General features: G+C 34.2%; 1 protein-coding gene across 1 annotated transcript in view; it reads left to right on the top strand.

Moving 5' to 3' along the window:
- The window catches only part of LOC149786819 (uncharacterized), a 184,647-nt gene extending 168,232 nt beyond the window's left edge, over positions 1 to 16,415 (top strand). Inside the window, exons 32-35 of the mRNA XM_089977328.1 lie at positions 351 to 578; positions 2,152 to 2,218; positions 4,118 to 4,279; positions 7,910 to 16,415. Of these exons, the coding sequence (XP_089833454.1) occupies positions 351 to 578; positions 2,152 to 2,218; positions 4,118 to 4,279; positions 7,910 to 8,056 (604 nt within the window). The 3' untranslated portion in view covers positions 8,057 to 16,415. The remainder of the gene's footprint in view (positions 1 to 350; positions 579 to 2,151; positions 2,219 to 4,117; positions 4,280 to 7,909) is intronic.
- Positions 16,416 to 17,089: the final 674 nt, after the last annotated feature.

Genomic DNA, 17,089 nt, shown 5'->3' with positions numbered 1-17,089 from the left:
CACTGATATATATATTAAATGCATAATGATTTAATTACTCTATTATCAAGTTATGATTAGTGTTGCATACCTTGTTAAATTAAAATTAACATTGTTTACACTTAAAATTACTTTAGAATTATTGAACTGAGTCCAAATATACTGTCTGATCAATATTTTAATAGTCACAACTTGCTTAAAATTTTATATATAGTCAGTTTCCCAATTAAATCCTTGTTTTATTACTGTTCACATAAGGATTCTAGCAGCTGAATAGAAGATTCTGTTTACAAATGTACTTTTAATATTTGGGTAGTAATTTTTGCTTGTGCCAGTTTTAAGCTCAAGAACAAATTATTGACATTTTTCAGGAAACTCTTGAAGTCAGACCGACGCAGTGAACCCAGGGTTGGAGAGAGAATACCCTATGTAATAGTGTATGGAAGTCCTGGGCTACCACTGATTCAGCTCATACGACAGCCCCGTGAGCTTTTACAGGACTCCATGCTGAGACTTAATGCCACTTACTACATCACTAAACAGATTTTGCCTCCCCTTCACAGGTTCCTGTCACTGCTGGGGGTTGATGTCTTCTCATGGTCAGTTGTCAACCTTTTGCTTTAAAAAACCCCCAAACAGTTTAAGTCTTAATTGTTAAAAGTGGCAAGGTTCATGGGATAGAAAATATAAATTTGGCTGATTGATAGATTATAATAGTGTTTTTTTTCTTCATTTCAAGAGCACAGCTCCAAAACCATTCAAGATACCCATATAAAAGCTGGTACATATTAAACTGGTGGACCAAATGTAGCTTTTGCTATTAACAGTCTTTTAGTTTATTTTTAATGCCTTTGCCCATTTGACTGCTTATTCATTCATCACACACGCTTTCAACATTGCTCAACATTAAGAGGTTAGTATTAGCACTGGTCAGCCTGGTGTCAGGATAATGTGACTGGGTGGACCTGATGCTACATGTCTGAGGCATGATGCCCAAATGCTAAACATCACTATAAACTGCCACACTGCAGACATCATAGTAATATGACTGATTTTTTTTAAAGCTTTGTTAAAAATCCAAGGCACACAAACAGACACACACACACACACACACTTGTGATACGATCATAATCTGAGTATACAGGCTGCCAGTGGATGACACCAGGTACCAAAACAGGCTGCCAGTGGATAACACCAGGTCCCCAAAACTAAAAATCAGAAGAAGTTAATCATCAGGAACGCATGCAAATTGTGTTACCCACATAGCGATTGCCAAATGCCACATTAGCTTAGAAAATCTAGATTTTTAATTTTGTTTACTTAAAGAATTTTACCCCCAGCAATGTATTTAGGCTTACCGCTTGCTGATCTGAATTAAATTAAAAAACTTCTTTGCAAAATGATGATTTTTTTTGTGTTAATCCTTGAGGGACAAATTATAAATTGGGATCCTCATTGCTATTCAAACACCTTGCAAGCATTTGTACACTGTTAAAATTCTCACAAGAGTAATTGCAATTATGTAGTGTCTAACTGTAATTCACAGTGTATAATGCCAGTATCGCTAAAAGAGAATACAGGTTGTCATGTATAGCCTGTCATTAAACCCATAACAACAACAACAAGACTGCCAGATAAGGTTACATTTAATCTGTACATGCATCAAACACTTATGCAATTTATCATGGACAGCCAGTGAGCATGAAAATATCCATCCACTCGTATTGGAAACTGGCCATTATGGATGTGTTTTAAGTATTCATTGGGCAAAGCAAGGTATCTATATGGGGTGAAAGAGAGTTTCTGACATGCAGATCGATGGCATATTGCCATCCCTGATGAGGTCACTTCATAGTATATGTGAACAGTATATGTGATCTTTGTTATTTATATTTTTTCTGTGTGACAGAAATAAGGACAATATGTTTTATTTTAATACATGTACTGGCAGATTGCAAGAAAAATGTATAATTTTGAGGAAGTGGCAGTGAATGCTCAAAATTCATGCGCCAAATGTTTACTGCTTATGAGGCCTAGCATTTGATGAAATGTTGTTTCATCTCAGATATTAGACAGATATGTGTATGTGTTCTTCTAGTACTCAGTGAATTAGGCATCTGCATGTATTAATATATTTGATGTGATATTTAAAACAAGAAACAACCTTTGCAGGTACATTGAGATGCCCAAGGTTGTGCGTGTTAACCCTCAGAGAACCAATGGTCCAGAGAATAAGAAGGTGAGTTTGACTAAGAAGAAAATGATTTGAAGAAATTGGAAATATTCAGTTTTAGATCTACTGGACATAGACCAAAAAGGTTTATAGAATGGCCTGTTGTCTGCCATCCAATTTCTCTCATCCATCTTCTAGTGTCCATCCAGCATTAGCACCAGTTTGTTATCAGTACTCTTCCTAAACTATTGGTACTTGGATGATTGCCATGAAACGGCACACACACATTCATCTAAAGACCTATTTGGTCCTAAATCAGAATGGTATTACATCCATTTTGGCATTCACAGCAGCTGTCATGAAAATCTTATTATTACTCATGAATTGATCAACATGGGATTTTCACTAATAAACTTCTCATTATGTCTGGTTGGTCCTAAATGAAAATGGTGCCATTCTGATGTCCTGTTATTTTTGTGAAACGGGGGGAGGGGAAATCCCCCTTATGATACATTTGTGGGATCATATCTGTTTATAAAAAAATGATTTGCAGTGAATCATATAAAAAAGAGGTATTTTTTCCAGACACAGTAACCAAAAGCTTTTTAAAAACGATAATCTCACTTAATGCAAATGGAATACTATCACTGGCAGTTTATATAATTAACTGTGAGAGATACAAAAAGGTAGGCAGCATTACAGATCAGTTTGAATGACACTAAGATTTTATGTTTGCTACTACATTTAGCAGTGCTGTATAAGAGCACATTTTTAAGCTATAATGCTAAGGTAAAGTACACAAGTGGAACATTCGGATTCATTTAAACTTGGGTATTGAAGAAATAGAAGTTATGAAAATCTTTTACTTTGAGGATGTTTAAGCCATCTTTATTAAAGAATATTGGCAAGTTTATGATCAGCAGCAATGTTTCTTTGAAGTGTCATAATTAGGAACAGTGCAAGAGTGTGAATTATTTTTGAAGGCAAAATGCTGAAATGTGATTCAGGAGAGGATACACAGTCTGTTAAACAAGCCAAGATCAGAAAAGCTCAATTTCAGAACTCGGTGGTGGTAAAATTTTATTTAGTGAAGCACAGATGGAAGGGGGAGGATTTTATGCTTTGCACATACTGTAAACACCATTTTGACATTTGTTATCCTGGAGTATCCACTGACATGGTTGCACCATTCTTCTGTATGGTAGATGAAGAAAGATCTGTGAAGTTTCAACATCTGTATCTTTCATTCTGTAATGAGTGAAAGGTAGTGACATTTTTATTACCATCCAACCAACCAGTGAACTATTGAAAGCAACAGCTACAAACTAAAAGCTAATAATGTATTCCACTATCAGATAGACATAAAAGGCTGAACATTTTGCTATTTTTATATTAAATGTGGGTGTGTGTACACACACATAACAGTGGCAAGTGTACCAGATTTTTATTTGAAAGTGTATTAAATGCTTAAAAGAAAATGTATTTTTTTTTTTATTCAGATTTTAGTTTTGAGTAATTTTCTGAAGGGTTATACATGTAAACAATTTATTTTCAGTTGTACAGTATTGTGTATTTGGGTCAGGTACACTGCCCCTTTGGACCACAAAACACTTTTTTAGTCAGAAAGCCCTCCAACGCTGCATTGAAGGTTGGCATATATCATGTGCATAATGTCATATCATGTTTTAACAGCTGAGACAGTTACATCTTCAAAAATGAAAGTTTGAGGCAGGTAAATGTATTGCTAAGTCAGACCACTATACTTAATATTCATTTTATTGAATAAAGTCATAGATTGTTGTCATGTGGTAAATTTATTCTTACATTTGGGCCCATAATGTTGACTGGATTCATAAACTTAAGATGAAAATGAGCTCAATGTAAAAGACTTACTTGTAGACTTTTTTTTCAACTGATGTTAAAAATTGAGCTGCATCTGTATTTATGTCATTATATTTGTTACAGGGCACAATATCCCAGTATTTTGCAGCCTCTCACTGTCTGATTTGTGACAGACAGACCTGTCAAAGCATATGTAACAGTTGCCTGAAGAAGCCACAAGTGGTTTGTGTCACACTTAATGATAGGATTCTACAGTGGGAGAGAACTCTGCACCATCTTTCACAGGTAATGCTTTTTTTGTATAGCTCATCTGGCAATAGTTGCTGTTTTTACATTCTTCTCAATAACAAAAACTTCAAGCAGACATGGTAAGGAATATCCTGGCTTGACAACCTTTCAGTTTGTTTTACATATGATGCCAATTTCACACCATTACAATAGATAGAATAAATATCACACAACATACTCCAATAAACCACTGAGCTGAATTTGACAGAGAGAAGCACATTGAATGAGCCCACAAATGTATAATTGGTACGCGCTGTGGTTTTGGGTATAAGCTCACATATTGATGAAATATTACAATTTGTTTTCTTTAGCATGAGTGTTAGTAAAGATCATTTTTAGACAATGGTATTTCTTGTGGCTTTTGAGTAAGAGTCCATTAAATGGGCTTTTTAGTGATCTGTAGAGCATATTTTCATAACAGCTTAACTGAATTTGGTTATTTTTTATGAAAAACCTCCATGTATAAAGGCCTTTCAGATTTGTTCAGTGATTCTAATCTCTAATCAAATAAGGTCACAGAAATGTAAAACAGCTAAATGCCGTCTTCAGAACAGTCACTGAACAGACTTTTTAAAGCATATTTTAGAGAAAGCTTTCAAAAATGAAAGCCCTTTAAGTGTGTAGAATTGATGCTGATCTATGTTCATATGTGGCTGCTGTTACTAAAACTAAATCCTCGGCCAAGTCATACCAAAGACTTACAAAAATGGTACTAACAGCTACCTCGCTTGGCACTTAGCATTAAGAGGTTAGTGTTAGGACTAGGTGGGACATCATTCTACATGTCTGCGGCATGATGCCCCAGTGCTAGACATCACTATAAACTGCCACACTGCAGACATCATAGCGATATCACAAACACATACACACTAAAACTAGATTTAAAAAAAAATAACTTCTCAAAAACAACTGAACAAAAGTTAACCAAATTTCAGGGATATCCTTGCATGAATGCTGTACAGTTTTGTATAATGATACCAATACATCACTAAATGTATCTGTAAAAGCTAAAAATAGAAATATTCAAATTACTTTTGAAACTGCTAAACAGAATTTGACCATGTTTGACAGTATTCTTGTCTTCCATTTTTCTGCACACCATTCTGATCCTTAAGGTTGCCATTGCTAAAAATAGAAAACAAACTTTAAATGACTTCTCAAAAACTGCTGAACAGAATTTGAGAAAATTCAAAGAAAATCCATAGGAATGAAGCACTTTTGAATTGTTACAAATGATAATAATACATCTTCAGATATAGCATTTGTAACAAAAATAGAAATACCTTTATATGGTTTCTTTTGAAACACTACTAAACAGAATTTGAACAGGTTTAACAGAAAGCATCCTTCTGCTATCCGATTTTGACACAGTTTCAAAAAACAAGAAAGGCCTTTGAAGGATATCCCAAAAACTAGAAAGACCTTTGAAGGATATCCCAAAAACTAGAAAGGCTTTTGAAGGAGAAAGACCTTTAAAGGACATCGCAAAAACTGAAACAGAATTGACTAAATTATACTGAAAGCATCCATGCTTATGGCCTCTCAATGGATGTTATTGCTTAAAGAAAATTAGAAGGAAAACTTCTTTACTTGTCTGAAAGCATTAAACTAACAGTTCTTGCCCAACTGCCATGGCATTTGGTTTGAGGTAGATGTCAGTCAGGCAAGTGATTTCAGGACCACATTGACCTCTTGTTTCAAATAGCATTCATGGAGAGAATTTAGTTAGCTTTATTTAGTTCTTTGCTTTTTAGCTTTCTCATTAGGCAACTACATTGTAATCCGACCGCTCCGGTGGCCTAGTGGTTAGAGCATCTGCCCCAGATGCGGGAGGTTGTGGGTTCAAACCCAGGCCAAGTCATACCAAAGACTTCTAAAAATGGTACTAACAGCTGCCTCGCTAGGCGCTCAGCATTAAGAGTTTAGTGTTAGGACTGGTCAGCCTGGTATCAGGATTTTGTGACTGGGTAGGACATCATGATACATGTCTGCAGCATGATGCCCCAGTGTTAGACATCACTTTAAATTGCCACACTGCAGACATCGTACCGATATGACTGGAAAATTGTTAAAGCTACGTTAAAAATCTAATTCACACACACAGTGTAATCCTCTTGTGATCAACATCTTTTGGAAGGAATAACTTGGCTGTTTAAGGAAAGTGTCTTGTAACGGAAAGTGCTTGTAAATTATATAGAAGGTTTTGCACATTGCAAGATGATTACTTTAATTACAGTGAGTTCACTACCTGTTGTTTGGCCCCATTTATCAGTGATTTTATTGTTGCTACAGAATTGAATTAAAAGAACTGACAAGCCATTATTTGTTTCTGTTTACACGATAGGATCCCTTCCCAAATCTTAGGATAAATATAAACATAATTTGTATTTACCCAACACCACTAAAATATCTATGAAAATAATTGAATTCAAAATAAGTCAATATTTTAGGAACTAAAAAGAGAGTACCAGTGAATGAGATAGTTGGACTGGATTTAATTAGTCATCAAAATTGTATGCAAAACTTGTATTATTCCATTCATTATACTCATCATGAAGAATAATTTTATCCAATTGTCTTTTTCATTGTCAAGATAGAATGTTTTGCAAGTTGTTTCCATGCTGGGCAAAATAAATACAATATGTCATTTGTTAAAGATAATAAACATGAATTAGCTGTAGTATCGTCACATGTAAAATGTCCAAGCATGTATGCTGGATCACATGAAAGGAAAGATAAACCTCTGTATAGAAAGAAACACTTAGCAGAACAAAATCAGCAGCATCTTGTACATAACTTTTAGTAAGTAGTCTAATAGCTCTTACACAAAATTTTTCTTCCACCAAAAGGGTTTATACATGTGATATTCAATTTAAAAACATACAAAGTAGACACAATTCTTGACAGGAAATACATGATTTTTGTAGCTAATTATTAAATGTAACAAATAAAAGGTGTCATTTTCAATTCTGGATTTGCTGCTGGTTGGTCCGAGTATGTGTTGGTTAAAACCTATGATCTGCTGGAAATGTCTGGCAAATATATAGAATTCAGGATCTATCACCCGCGTGGTCAGAAAATTAGCTTGAGCTTTTTCTCCCCTACCTGCCAGGTTATGCTTTAATTACCACAGTTGCCAGCAGAAAATTTAATGAAACTCATCTTTGAAGAACTGTAAATGGACAAAATAATATGAAGCCTTTCAGGCTGTGTTCATTTATTGGAGATGTCATTAGAGATTAGACTGTTTTACAAGTCCATTAAAACATGTTACTCTGACTCTAGGGAGTCAGTGGAGTTTAAACACATGAAATTTTTAATGAATTGTCCCAAAACAAGTTAGGTGTAGACAGGTTTATTTAACAGATGCACAGAACAGATATCTATTACAAATTTCAGTGTCAGTCTTTAAAAAGGTACAGTATTCCTTTTATGCCATAGAATGGACATCTGGAACAAAACTTTGAGTGTTTTGTCCACTTAAGAGTTTCCATTACACAAAGAGGTATAATAGGTACACTGTATAAGTATAATAATTTTGGGTTCCAGAAAATATGAATGTTCCTTTTTATTCACGTCTGACAGTATTTTTATGTTTCTCATAAAAGTTGTATGGGTGTCTTTCAGATCTGCTACACATGTATGGGGAATCAGGATGCCAGCCAGCCCTGTGTGTCTTTTGATTGCCCCGTTCTCTACCGCAGAATTCGAGCCAAACAAGATGTGACCAAGGGAGACAACTTAAGAGAAGTCCTTATTAAAGTTTTCAAATGAGAACATCAAAATTACCTTGCTACTGTACACAATCTCTGGAAAACACAGTGGAACAGTTGAAGTGGAAGTAGAGAGTTACTACAGTTCCTGTTCCATTTCTGAATGGCTTTCAGTGTACAGAGTTAACAAAATTAAAAACAAATCATACATGTAATGTTAGGGCTATCAGGTTATACTCAGGACTTTACTTACTTGAGTTCAGTCCTTCTGTTATGCAGGGATAGAGTGATGATACTCATTTGGAACCCTAACTGTTGGAATGATATTAGATAGTTTAAGTACAATATTGAGTTTTTATTAGAGTCACTCTATTGGAGGTACTTCACCAAAGAAAAATAGCCCATTCAAGCTGCCATAAGTATGAACCCCTAGTATAAGAAATCAAAAGCAAAATATATTTGATCCTGAACAGTAGCAAAGATAATTTAAGTTTCCTTAGCCCTGCAGTAATGAACTTTGAATCAAACAAATGTTTATTACTTGAAAATTTATCAGTTTGTCAGTCCATATTGTTGTACTTGTGTAAGAAATGGAAATGGAACAACTCACATCCCTGGACAATTTGCACCAGTAAATGTGGAACAAATGAAGCATAATTGGACTCAGTTACAGGACAATATGGAATAATCTTAAACATTTCATACATGATGAAAACCTTGTACTAGGCATAAGATACCATCGAAAGCAGACTTTTTCTGGTTCATTCACTGATCTCACATTCTTTGTTTCTATAAAAAAATTTAAAATTAAAACAGGCTTATTTGAAAAGACGAAGAAAAAAAATTATGTTATTGAATGAAGTTAAGGTCATGTCGAAATGTTTTTTTTCTTTCACTTCACGACTTCTTATGATTAGTGGGTTCAGTCTGAAATTGGTACTGATTTGACATCCAGTATGGATGTGAGAGCAGCCGTCTTGAAAATCATTTTTTATTACTACTACTTCTGAACAAAAAATACTTCATCATGAAGTTTTTACCAAAAGACTTCTTTTGGTATCTGGTTGGTCTTTAATAAATATTGTGCCAATATGACATCACTACCAATCCTAGGTAGAAAGTTGTATCAAAATTGGGTTTTCACCAGATGACTTCTTATGGTGTCAGGTTGGACTACATGAAAATGGTACCCATCAGACCTCAAATATGGCTGCCACAATGAACATAATAAAAATCTTGTCACTCATTCTTCTGAAATAATGGTCATTACAATGTAGAACTTTCACCAAATGTCTTCTCGCTCTCCATTACGGATCACTGCCATCTCACCTATGTCTGCATAGGTTCGAGTCTCAGATTCGGCCAATGTGGGTAGGTGAGAAAGCTTGCCAGTAGCTTCTCGAGGGTCGGTGGTTCTTTCCAGGGATTTCCCGGGTTCTTCCTCCACCATTAATACTGGCCGCCATGTATAGCCTATCGTGTGCTGAAAAATGGCGTTAAACCCTACAACAACAATAACCAAATGTCTTCTAGCCACCATGCTTAGCTAGTCCTAATTGAAAGATTGCATTAAACCCCACGAAAATCCCCAAAGTCTTCTAATGCTGTCTTCTTTGACCTGAATGAAAACGGTGCTGAAATTAAATCCAATATTAGTGCCACAGTGGCAAAATATGGTTCAACAAACAAGTTTAAAAGAAATGGTTTTATCTTTCATTCATGGAAATTAATTTTGGACAGCAGAGCACCAGTTCTTGAGATACTTACACTGTGTGATATCTAGTTAGTCTTGAACGAAAATGGAACTGATCTGACCTCAAATAACATACTGAAAATTTTGTCACTTCTGAATGGATGGTCATATCAACATGGGGTTTTCACAGTAAGTCTTCAAATGGTGTCTAGTTTGTCCTAAATGAAAATGATGCCAATCTTACATCCAATGTGGCTGCCAAAGTGGCTAATTTTTGAAAGTCCTTTCATTCAAGAATATCGGGTGGTTTCAGCACCAAGCAGTTTAGAAAAAAAACGGTCTTGTATTCCTGGAGATTTTTTGTGTGGTTGTGAGGCATCTGTCCCATTTAGGGACTTTCATTCCTGATGGTTTGTTCGAGTCCTATTTCTGTCAGCCCATGGAGATTTACAACTCAGAGGGTTTTTTTGACTTACAAACAGGACAGAGATGTCTTGAGCTGAGTTTTTCCATTAGAACAATTACCTCTATTTCAAGAGACATTTTAACACATGCCATGTATTCTGGAGCTACTAACCATTTCAAATTGACAATGGTTAATCTTCCGATTCAAACAAGGCAGCCTTGCCTCAGTTCCTATTGTCTGTTCTTTAACTCTTGTGTACAGTACAGTATTGTCATCTTAAATTTCAGTTTGTGTTGTGGTCAAAGATTATTTTCTATCAAACTCGTACATACCACAGTAGTGCATAGGGGATCACTTAGTAGAGGGCTAGTCTGAAAGGTGACCAACCTTATACTGAGCACTACCACCAGTTTGAAATCAGTAATCAGATATTTGTCTTCTCACTTATAAAAACTAAAACAGGATTTTACTTTCAAATGCCAACATATGAATCAAGATTAGTGAAGAGGTCTGGCATTGTATTGACTTGGCTTAGTATTATAATCATAAAGACTGCATCCATTAGTTTTATTACTTTGAAAAAAAAACAACAGATTTGCTGTAAATGTTATGGAACCTCGTACCATTTTAGTACTCATATTTTTTAAATATAATTAAAAAGGATTCTTTTAGATGTTGTTGTGTTGGTCAGAGTTGATCAAGCATCAGCTTGGCAGAACGTAATTACATCCTAGAGGTTATAGTGATAAACGAATTCCAGTAATTCTTGATACTGGTTACAATCACTTTCTTGAATAGATGGATCACTTCATTGTTGCATATTTACAAAATAGTATTTTTCCTTCCAAAGTCTTTATTTTATTGTTTATCTAAGGGTATTGTCTGACCATGAAAAGGATGACATGTAGGTATCATTTTTCTTTATGTAAAAGGTGGCAGCATCAACAGTGACATTTGTGTGAAGGTTCTGTACAAAGATTTTGCAGTTCACATTTCTACTTAGTTGCAGTTTTTGACTGAAACTTTTCTTAATACGTATAAACCTTGTGTCCAGCCTGATATGCTAGACCATCTTGAATAAGCAGAAAGTCATGTCATGATAAGACAATTCACAGGTGAGGTACTGTTGTGCTAGACCATCTTGAATAAGCAGAAAGTCATGTCATGATAAGACAATTCACAGGTGAGGTACTGTTGTGCAGATCATCTTGTATGATAATTATTTGTCAGTTCAGTACTTTGTTGTAATCGATATGGATTTTATATTATAATCTTGCACTGTCATAGTGAAAATAGAACAGCATTGCCAGTATAAAGTAACTTACTAAAATGTTATAGTTAATTCATAACAAGAATTTCATACCAAGTTTACATTCATTACATTATGAGTCATTTTCATAAATGGTGAGCTTATCACTTGGGATGAGTTAGATGAGGTTATTGTCACCATCCAATAAATTCCAAGTATCAACAAGTTACATAATTTGCAGATAGATTTTGTATTATTTGTATTTATCAGCAATATTGATGATATTCATTGTCTCAAAATGTCATCTTGTTCACACACAAAATCTAGTCTTCACAGTTTTTGTTTTTTTTATATCAGAGAGTGCCTGTATGCATTCTTATTTCCAAGTAATTGTAAAATTGTAATTATAGGTACTATTCTACATTATTCATTATTTGATGGGAGGATATTGATATTATGTACTGTATTGATAACAGATCTCTCTGTAGATTTACTCGATAAACAGGTGCAGAAATGTTCTGAAAGGAAACACTTTAAATGTCAATGAGTAAATGTGGTTATGCTAGGTGCAGAAATGTTCTGAAAGGAAACACTAAATGTTAATGAGTAAATGTGGTTATTCAGTGAATGCAGGGCAGTTGAAACTCTATATGTTACATACAGAGAACAATTTAAATGTAAATGTTTAAGTAGAAACAGTAATGATTTCATCAGAAGTACAGGAGAATTCATAGATCAGGTCAAACACATTGTTAACCCCAAATATGTACATCAACTTTAATATGTATATCCACTTTAATTTGTATGTCCACTTTAATATGTACATCAACTTTAATGTGTATGTCCACTTTAATTTGTATGTCCACTTTAATTTGTATGTCCCACCAAGTCAGTTCATATGGAGTATAACATCCTTGTCCATCTTTTTGTCATACCTAGGTTACATTTTCATTTGGGTCCATATTCGTGGACCGTGACGGGGCATTGGTGTGTTCTGTAATCAATCAGTAGTTCAGTCTTTGTTTTAAATACATAGCAGGCCTTTATAAGATGCAAGGTACAAAACTGTGTTTGAAAATAATGTTTTCAGTGATTGGATTTATTCATTCTTTTTGAGATAGTTGGTACAGATTTTTAAGAACAGGCAGTTTAAAGATGAATAAACCTTCATTTATTGTTTGATAAGTGCTTTGTATATTGCATTTTTTAATATGCAAAGCAAATGAGACACATTATTATGGCATGGATTACTGCAGCAGCCGTTTTCAGATTTTGTATTTCAGGTTTTTGAAATCATTTGCAGGGAATGCATCAAAGAATGTTTTTTGCAAATTTGAATTCTTTTACTTTCTGCGATTAAAGAAAACACATTTGTGGCAAGTAACATCATTTCATTGTTTAGCATTATTTTCATTTGGACTTTGCCAGTCTTCTACCATCTGTGTTCACTTAAAAATTTGTAAGGAACATCAGAATTAAAAGACTGCAAATTGATAATTTCCATCTTTTCAACATTGCTACCTCTGATAAGACCCCAATATCCTGTCAGTATCATGTGAAAAATATTGTGCACTCCAGCCATGTCAGTTATTGTTGTTAGACTAGGGCCATGTCTCACTTCAGTAGTAAACTTAGGTAACTAGTGTGTTTGTGTCTACTTGAGGAAAGTTTGATTAGTTTGTAGTGCATGTTGTGTATAGATATATTTCTCAACATTTAATGCCAAATATTGAGGAAAATGTGCAATAATTTTATTGTTTTATATACTTACACTTGTACAGTTAGAGGTGTTGAGATTTGTACTCAAAATAATCAGTGTTGTATATTTCTTCTTATGTAGTTTATATATTGTTTACAATATTACTGTTAATTGAAAGTGCCATTTTTCCCATTAAGAAAGTATGTACTATTTGTGTATAAAATAGAATGAAAATTCAGTTGTGATGCTGCAATATAACGCAATATGTTATGTTAAGATGCAAAGATTTCTGTATGGTACCAACTATACTCGTGTAGAAGTCAAATTCATCTGCAAAAGACAAAGACCCTGAACACTGTCACATAGTGCACCAGCAGATCAGGGTCTTTGCCATTTGTTTTCTCTAATAATGTACCTATTATTTTGGGGTTTAAAACAGCTACGAATACTAGATGAAAAAATCTGCAATCTTTTAAAATTGTTATAGTTTTGAGGGAATTGATCCATAACAAGACTGGAAGTTAGAACAGACTTCATGTCCAAGTTTTAGAAAGAGATTTTGCTTTGTATTTCAAGCAGATGATGTTATATTAGCAAATGAGATATCATTTTGAATCTTTATGACTAAATTTTGCTTGCAAATGCATATTTAGTCCTTTGTTCAGGATAGACTCATTGTATAACACCATAGTAATATTTGCACAGTTGATATGTGCTTTCCAGTTATGTCATGTTTTAATTAAGAGGTCAGGTTTATGTTTATTAGTGAGGCCAATGTTAGGTATATGCATAGAATACATGTATAACAGATTTGAATTTCTTTTTTATATTTTATACTTTTAGCTTCAAAAGAAGCTGGATTGACTTAATGAAAGTTATTGACTTTCATGTCAACTCTGACCGTGATGGAGTGCTTTGACTTTATTCATGCTATCATTTTATATTTGACTAAAAGGCATTATTTTACTGTCGTTTTTTATTGTGATAATATGTATTACTCGACAATTGTGGCATTATTGTATAGTACAGAGTATGTTTCTGGCAGTGTTTATAAATCCTCATAATGTATAAATGTTTTCCTAAAAATATCTTCATTCAAAGGTCTGGGACAGGAAATAAGTAATCCGACTCACCAAACGTTTTATTTACTGTTTGCATGCAAAAAGATAAAAAGCCCATTGATTAGTAAAAATATACTCAGATTGTGTCAATTTTTATTTAGCATTGCTAAATGAATATATGCCAAATTAGTATTGGAGGTATAATATCCCAGTTGAAAAAATGCCTGCTCCTATCTGTCAACAGTATAGTCTCAGATATCCACTCACATAATGTGACTGTAGATCAGGGTCTATGAATATGTTCTTCTTGTGATATAAAGTAGAACTGTGTAGACCCTGACTTGGCAGCATATGGTGAGATGTCAGATCTTTATGATCTTTACAGTATTGTGGGCATTTGATAAAGACAGAACATGTATTCATGATATCAGTAATCATCTGAGTGATCAGTTATGATAGGCAGCCCCAACTGTACTGTTTATTGATCCATGTTCTTGAAAACTTTATACTTTAAATTATATAGGACTGACTTCAAGTGTTTGTCACAGATGCTCACTGATACTTGTGTTTTCTTTTGTGGGTTTAACGCCATTTTTCAGCATGTGATAGACAGTACATGGCAGCCAGTATATTTGGTGGAGGATGAACACGGGAAATACTCGGGGAAGAACCACTGACCTATTGAAAGCTTCTGGCAAGCTTTCTTGCATACCCACATTATCCTGACCAGAGAGACTTGAACCCATGCAGAGGTGAAAATGAAAGTGATCTATAGAGGAGAGCACGCACCATAGACCACTTGGCCACCCAAGGCACCTGATACTTTTAACTAAATAGAGGAATTACATGAAGTCTAAATGGCATATGTCCATGATTATACACACAACATTCAGATCTGACTGCTTTTACTAAGATACAAATGTATCATTGTTTGTTTAAACTGTCATGATGCTCTTTTCATTGTTTCAGCAGAATCGGTTTTGAAAGAGGTCATTGAATTAGTTTCTGGCTTTTTTCAGGCTCCTTTTAAAGGAAGTCTTTATTGTGTTCCTTAATCATCATTCCCAGTCATATGTAAAAGCTAGCTTGTAAAGTACCAGATTTTGATCAGACTTTTACAATGTTGTGTAGAAAAGATAACAAGAGACTCACTTGTTGTATTTCTTGCCTGGTATTTAGGCAGAAATTGGAATCAATTTAGCCTTAAGCTTAACCCAAATCTGTGATGTGGACAGGTGAATGGACATGTGATAGGTGTGTTAAGCTTCTATCAAGGTGGGCTTGACAATTGAAATCAGAAATTGTATTGGTTTCCTTAGCCCAAGAATTTAAATTAACTTTTAAATGTTAAATTTGTATTACAAAAACCCATTTTTAAATTCATTATTGAACCATATCATCTCAGACAGATTAGAAAGTTAAATTAAAAATGACTTCCTCAATGTTCATATGAACATATTTAGTGGTTGTATGTCTTGTAATTTTGAATGCACACATAGTGTGAATTGTATATTTAAGAATTTAATTGTTTATATGTTTGTATAGATATAAGTGAATTATAAAGATGTAAGAATTGTGGATATTTGTAATATATAAGCAATATACATGTCTATAGAGATATATTATTGTATTTTTTTGTAATTTCTAATAGCAGCTTGATGTAAAAGAGAATCCAATCTGAGAAAATGATGTAATATTACAAGTCTATATTATCTGAAATGTTTTTGCTGATAAATATCTTGTGCAGCCTAATTGATATTTGCTCAATTGCCAGATTAAAATTTCACACTTTATTGTATCAAGATGGTTAGAAGTTGGAGAAAATACACATTAGACCATGAATAACTTTTTTGTAGTGTATGCACTATGCTGTATATGTTATGAATGTTACATTAGGCTGTGAATTATACATGTTTTGTGGGTGTGATTGCTGTTGTACTGCTGTATATATTCATGTATATTGCTCACCCATTTTCAGACAGTGCAGACTGGGATCTTCTAGTGCATATTGCACCAGCAGACTAAAGTGTACTCTGTTATTATTTAAGGTGAACAGCATAGACCCTGAACTGCAACACTGATCTGCCAGTACATTATACAGCTACAGTTCTGGGTCTGTTTCTGATCACAGCTGGGTGAGCATCAAACACGGATAAATGTGGTAGATTATCGTCAAAGGGTAATTGTGCTAGTAATTTGTAATGGCTTCAACGAAATTTCTATACATTCAATATTTGTAATAATTCTGAATGTCATTTATGATTCTGCTAAAATCAGGACGTGAATATTAATAAATGCTATGTCAGTAAGAAGTGACCGTTTCATTTCCTTAACCCCTGACCAACAAAGTGAAGAGAATACATTGGCACATTTGTTCATTCTTTGCTTTATGGATCAGCTGATATCTTTGATAATAATAGTCCTGTATCCATTATATAAAATGCAGCTTGGATAATACTTCATGATACATTAAAAAAATAGGTTTCCAGGATCTACTTAAGGCCAGGAAGCAGAAGCTTTTGCAAAGTAACATGCCAGTCCATTCAGATATACCTTAAGGCTTATATTTGACTTACTGGGACACAATTAATATAAAGGTGGAAGCATCTTGTGGAGCTCTATATGATACCAGAAGTAAGTTTCTGTGACCTATTTTAGAAAGGAAACAGTCATCATCAAAGGAGTTGATACTTTTGGTGATAACTTTATCTTATTTAAACCACATTTCCTCAAAGTTCAAGATTTTCCCACTTGGTATATCATAAAGGTCATTATTAGAATACACGTATAAAAACTTGTCTCACAGGGTGTAAATCAATACACTTGGAATGTATTCCACTGTCAGGAGACACTGGAATGGTATACACTCGGGTCAAGGTTCACTTATTGTGAAGTATGTACGAGTCAGGTATTGTTCTATACACGATTAGCTGTTACGATTACCGTGTCATCTTTATAATTTATTTTTAGGAGGGACCAATCTTTA

This window comes from Sinohyriopsis cumingii, chromosome 12 (genome assembly GCF_028554795.1).
Source record: "Sinohyriopsis cumingii isolate HCF-2022 chromosome 12, ASM2855479v2, whole genome shotgun sequence".
Classification (NCBI taxonomy): Eukaryota; Metazoa; Mollusca; class Bivalvia; order Unionida; family Unionidae; genus Sinohyriopsis; species Sinohyriopsis cumingii.
This window is presented reverse-complemented; position numbering and strand designations above follow the sequence as displayed.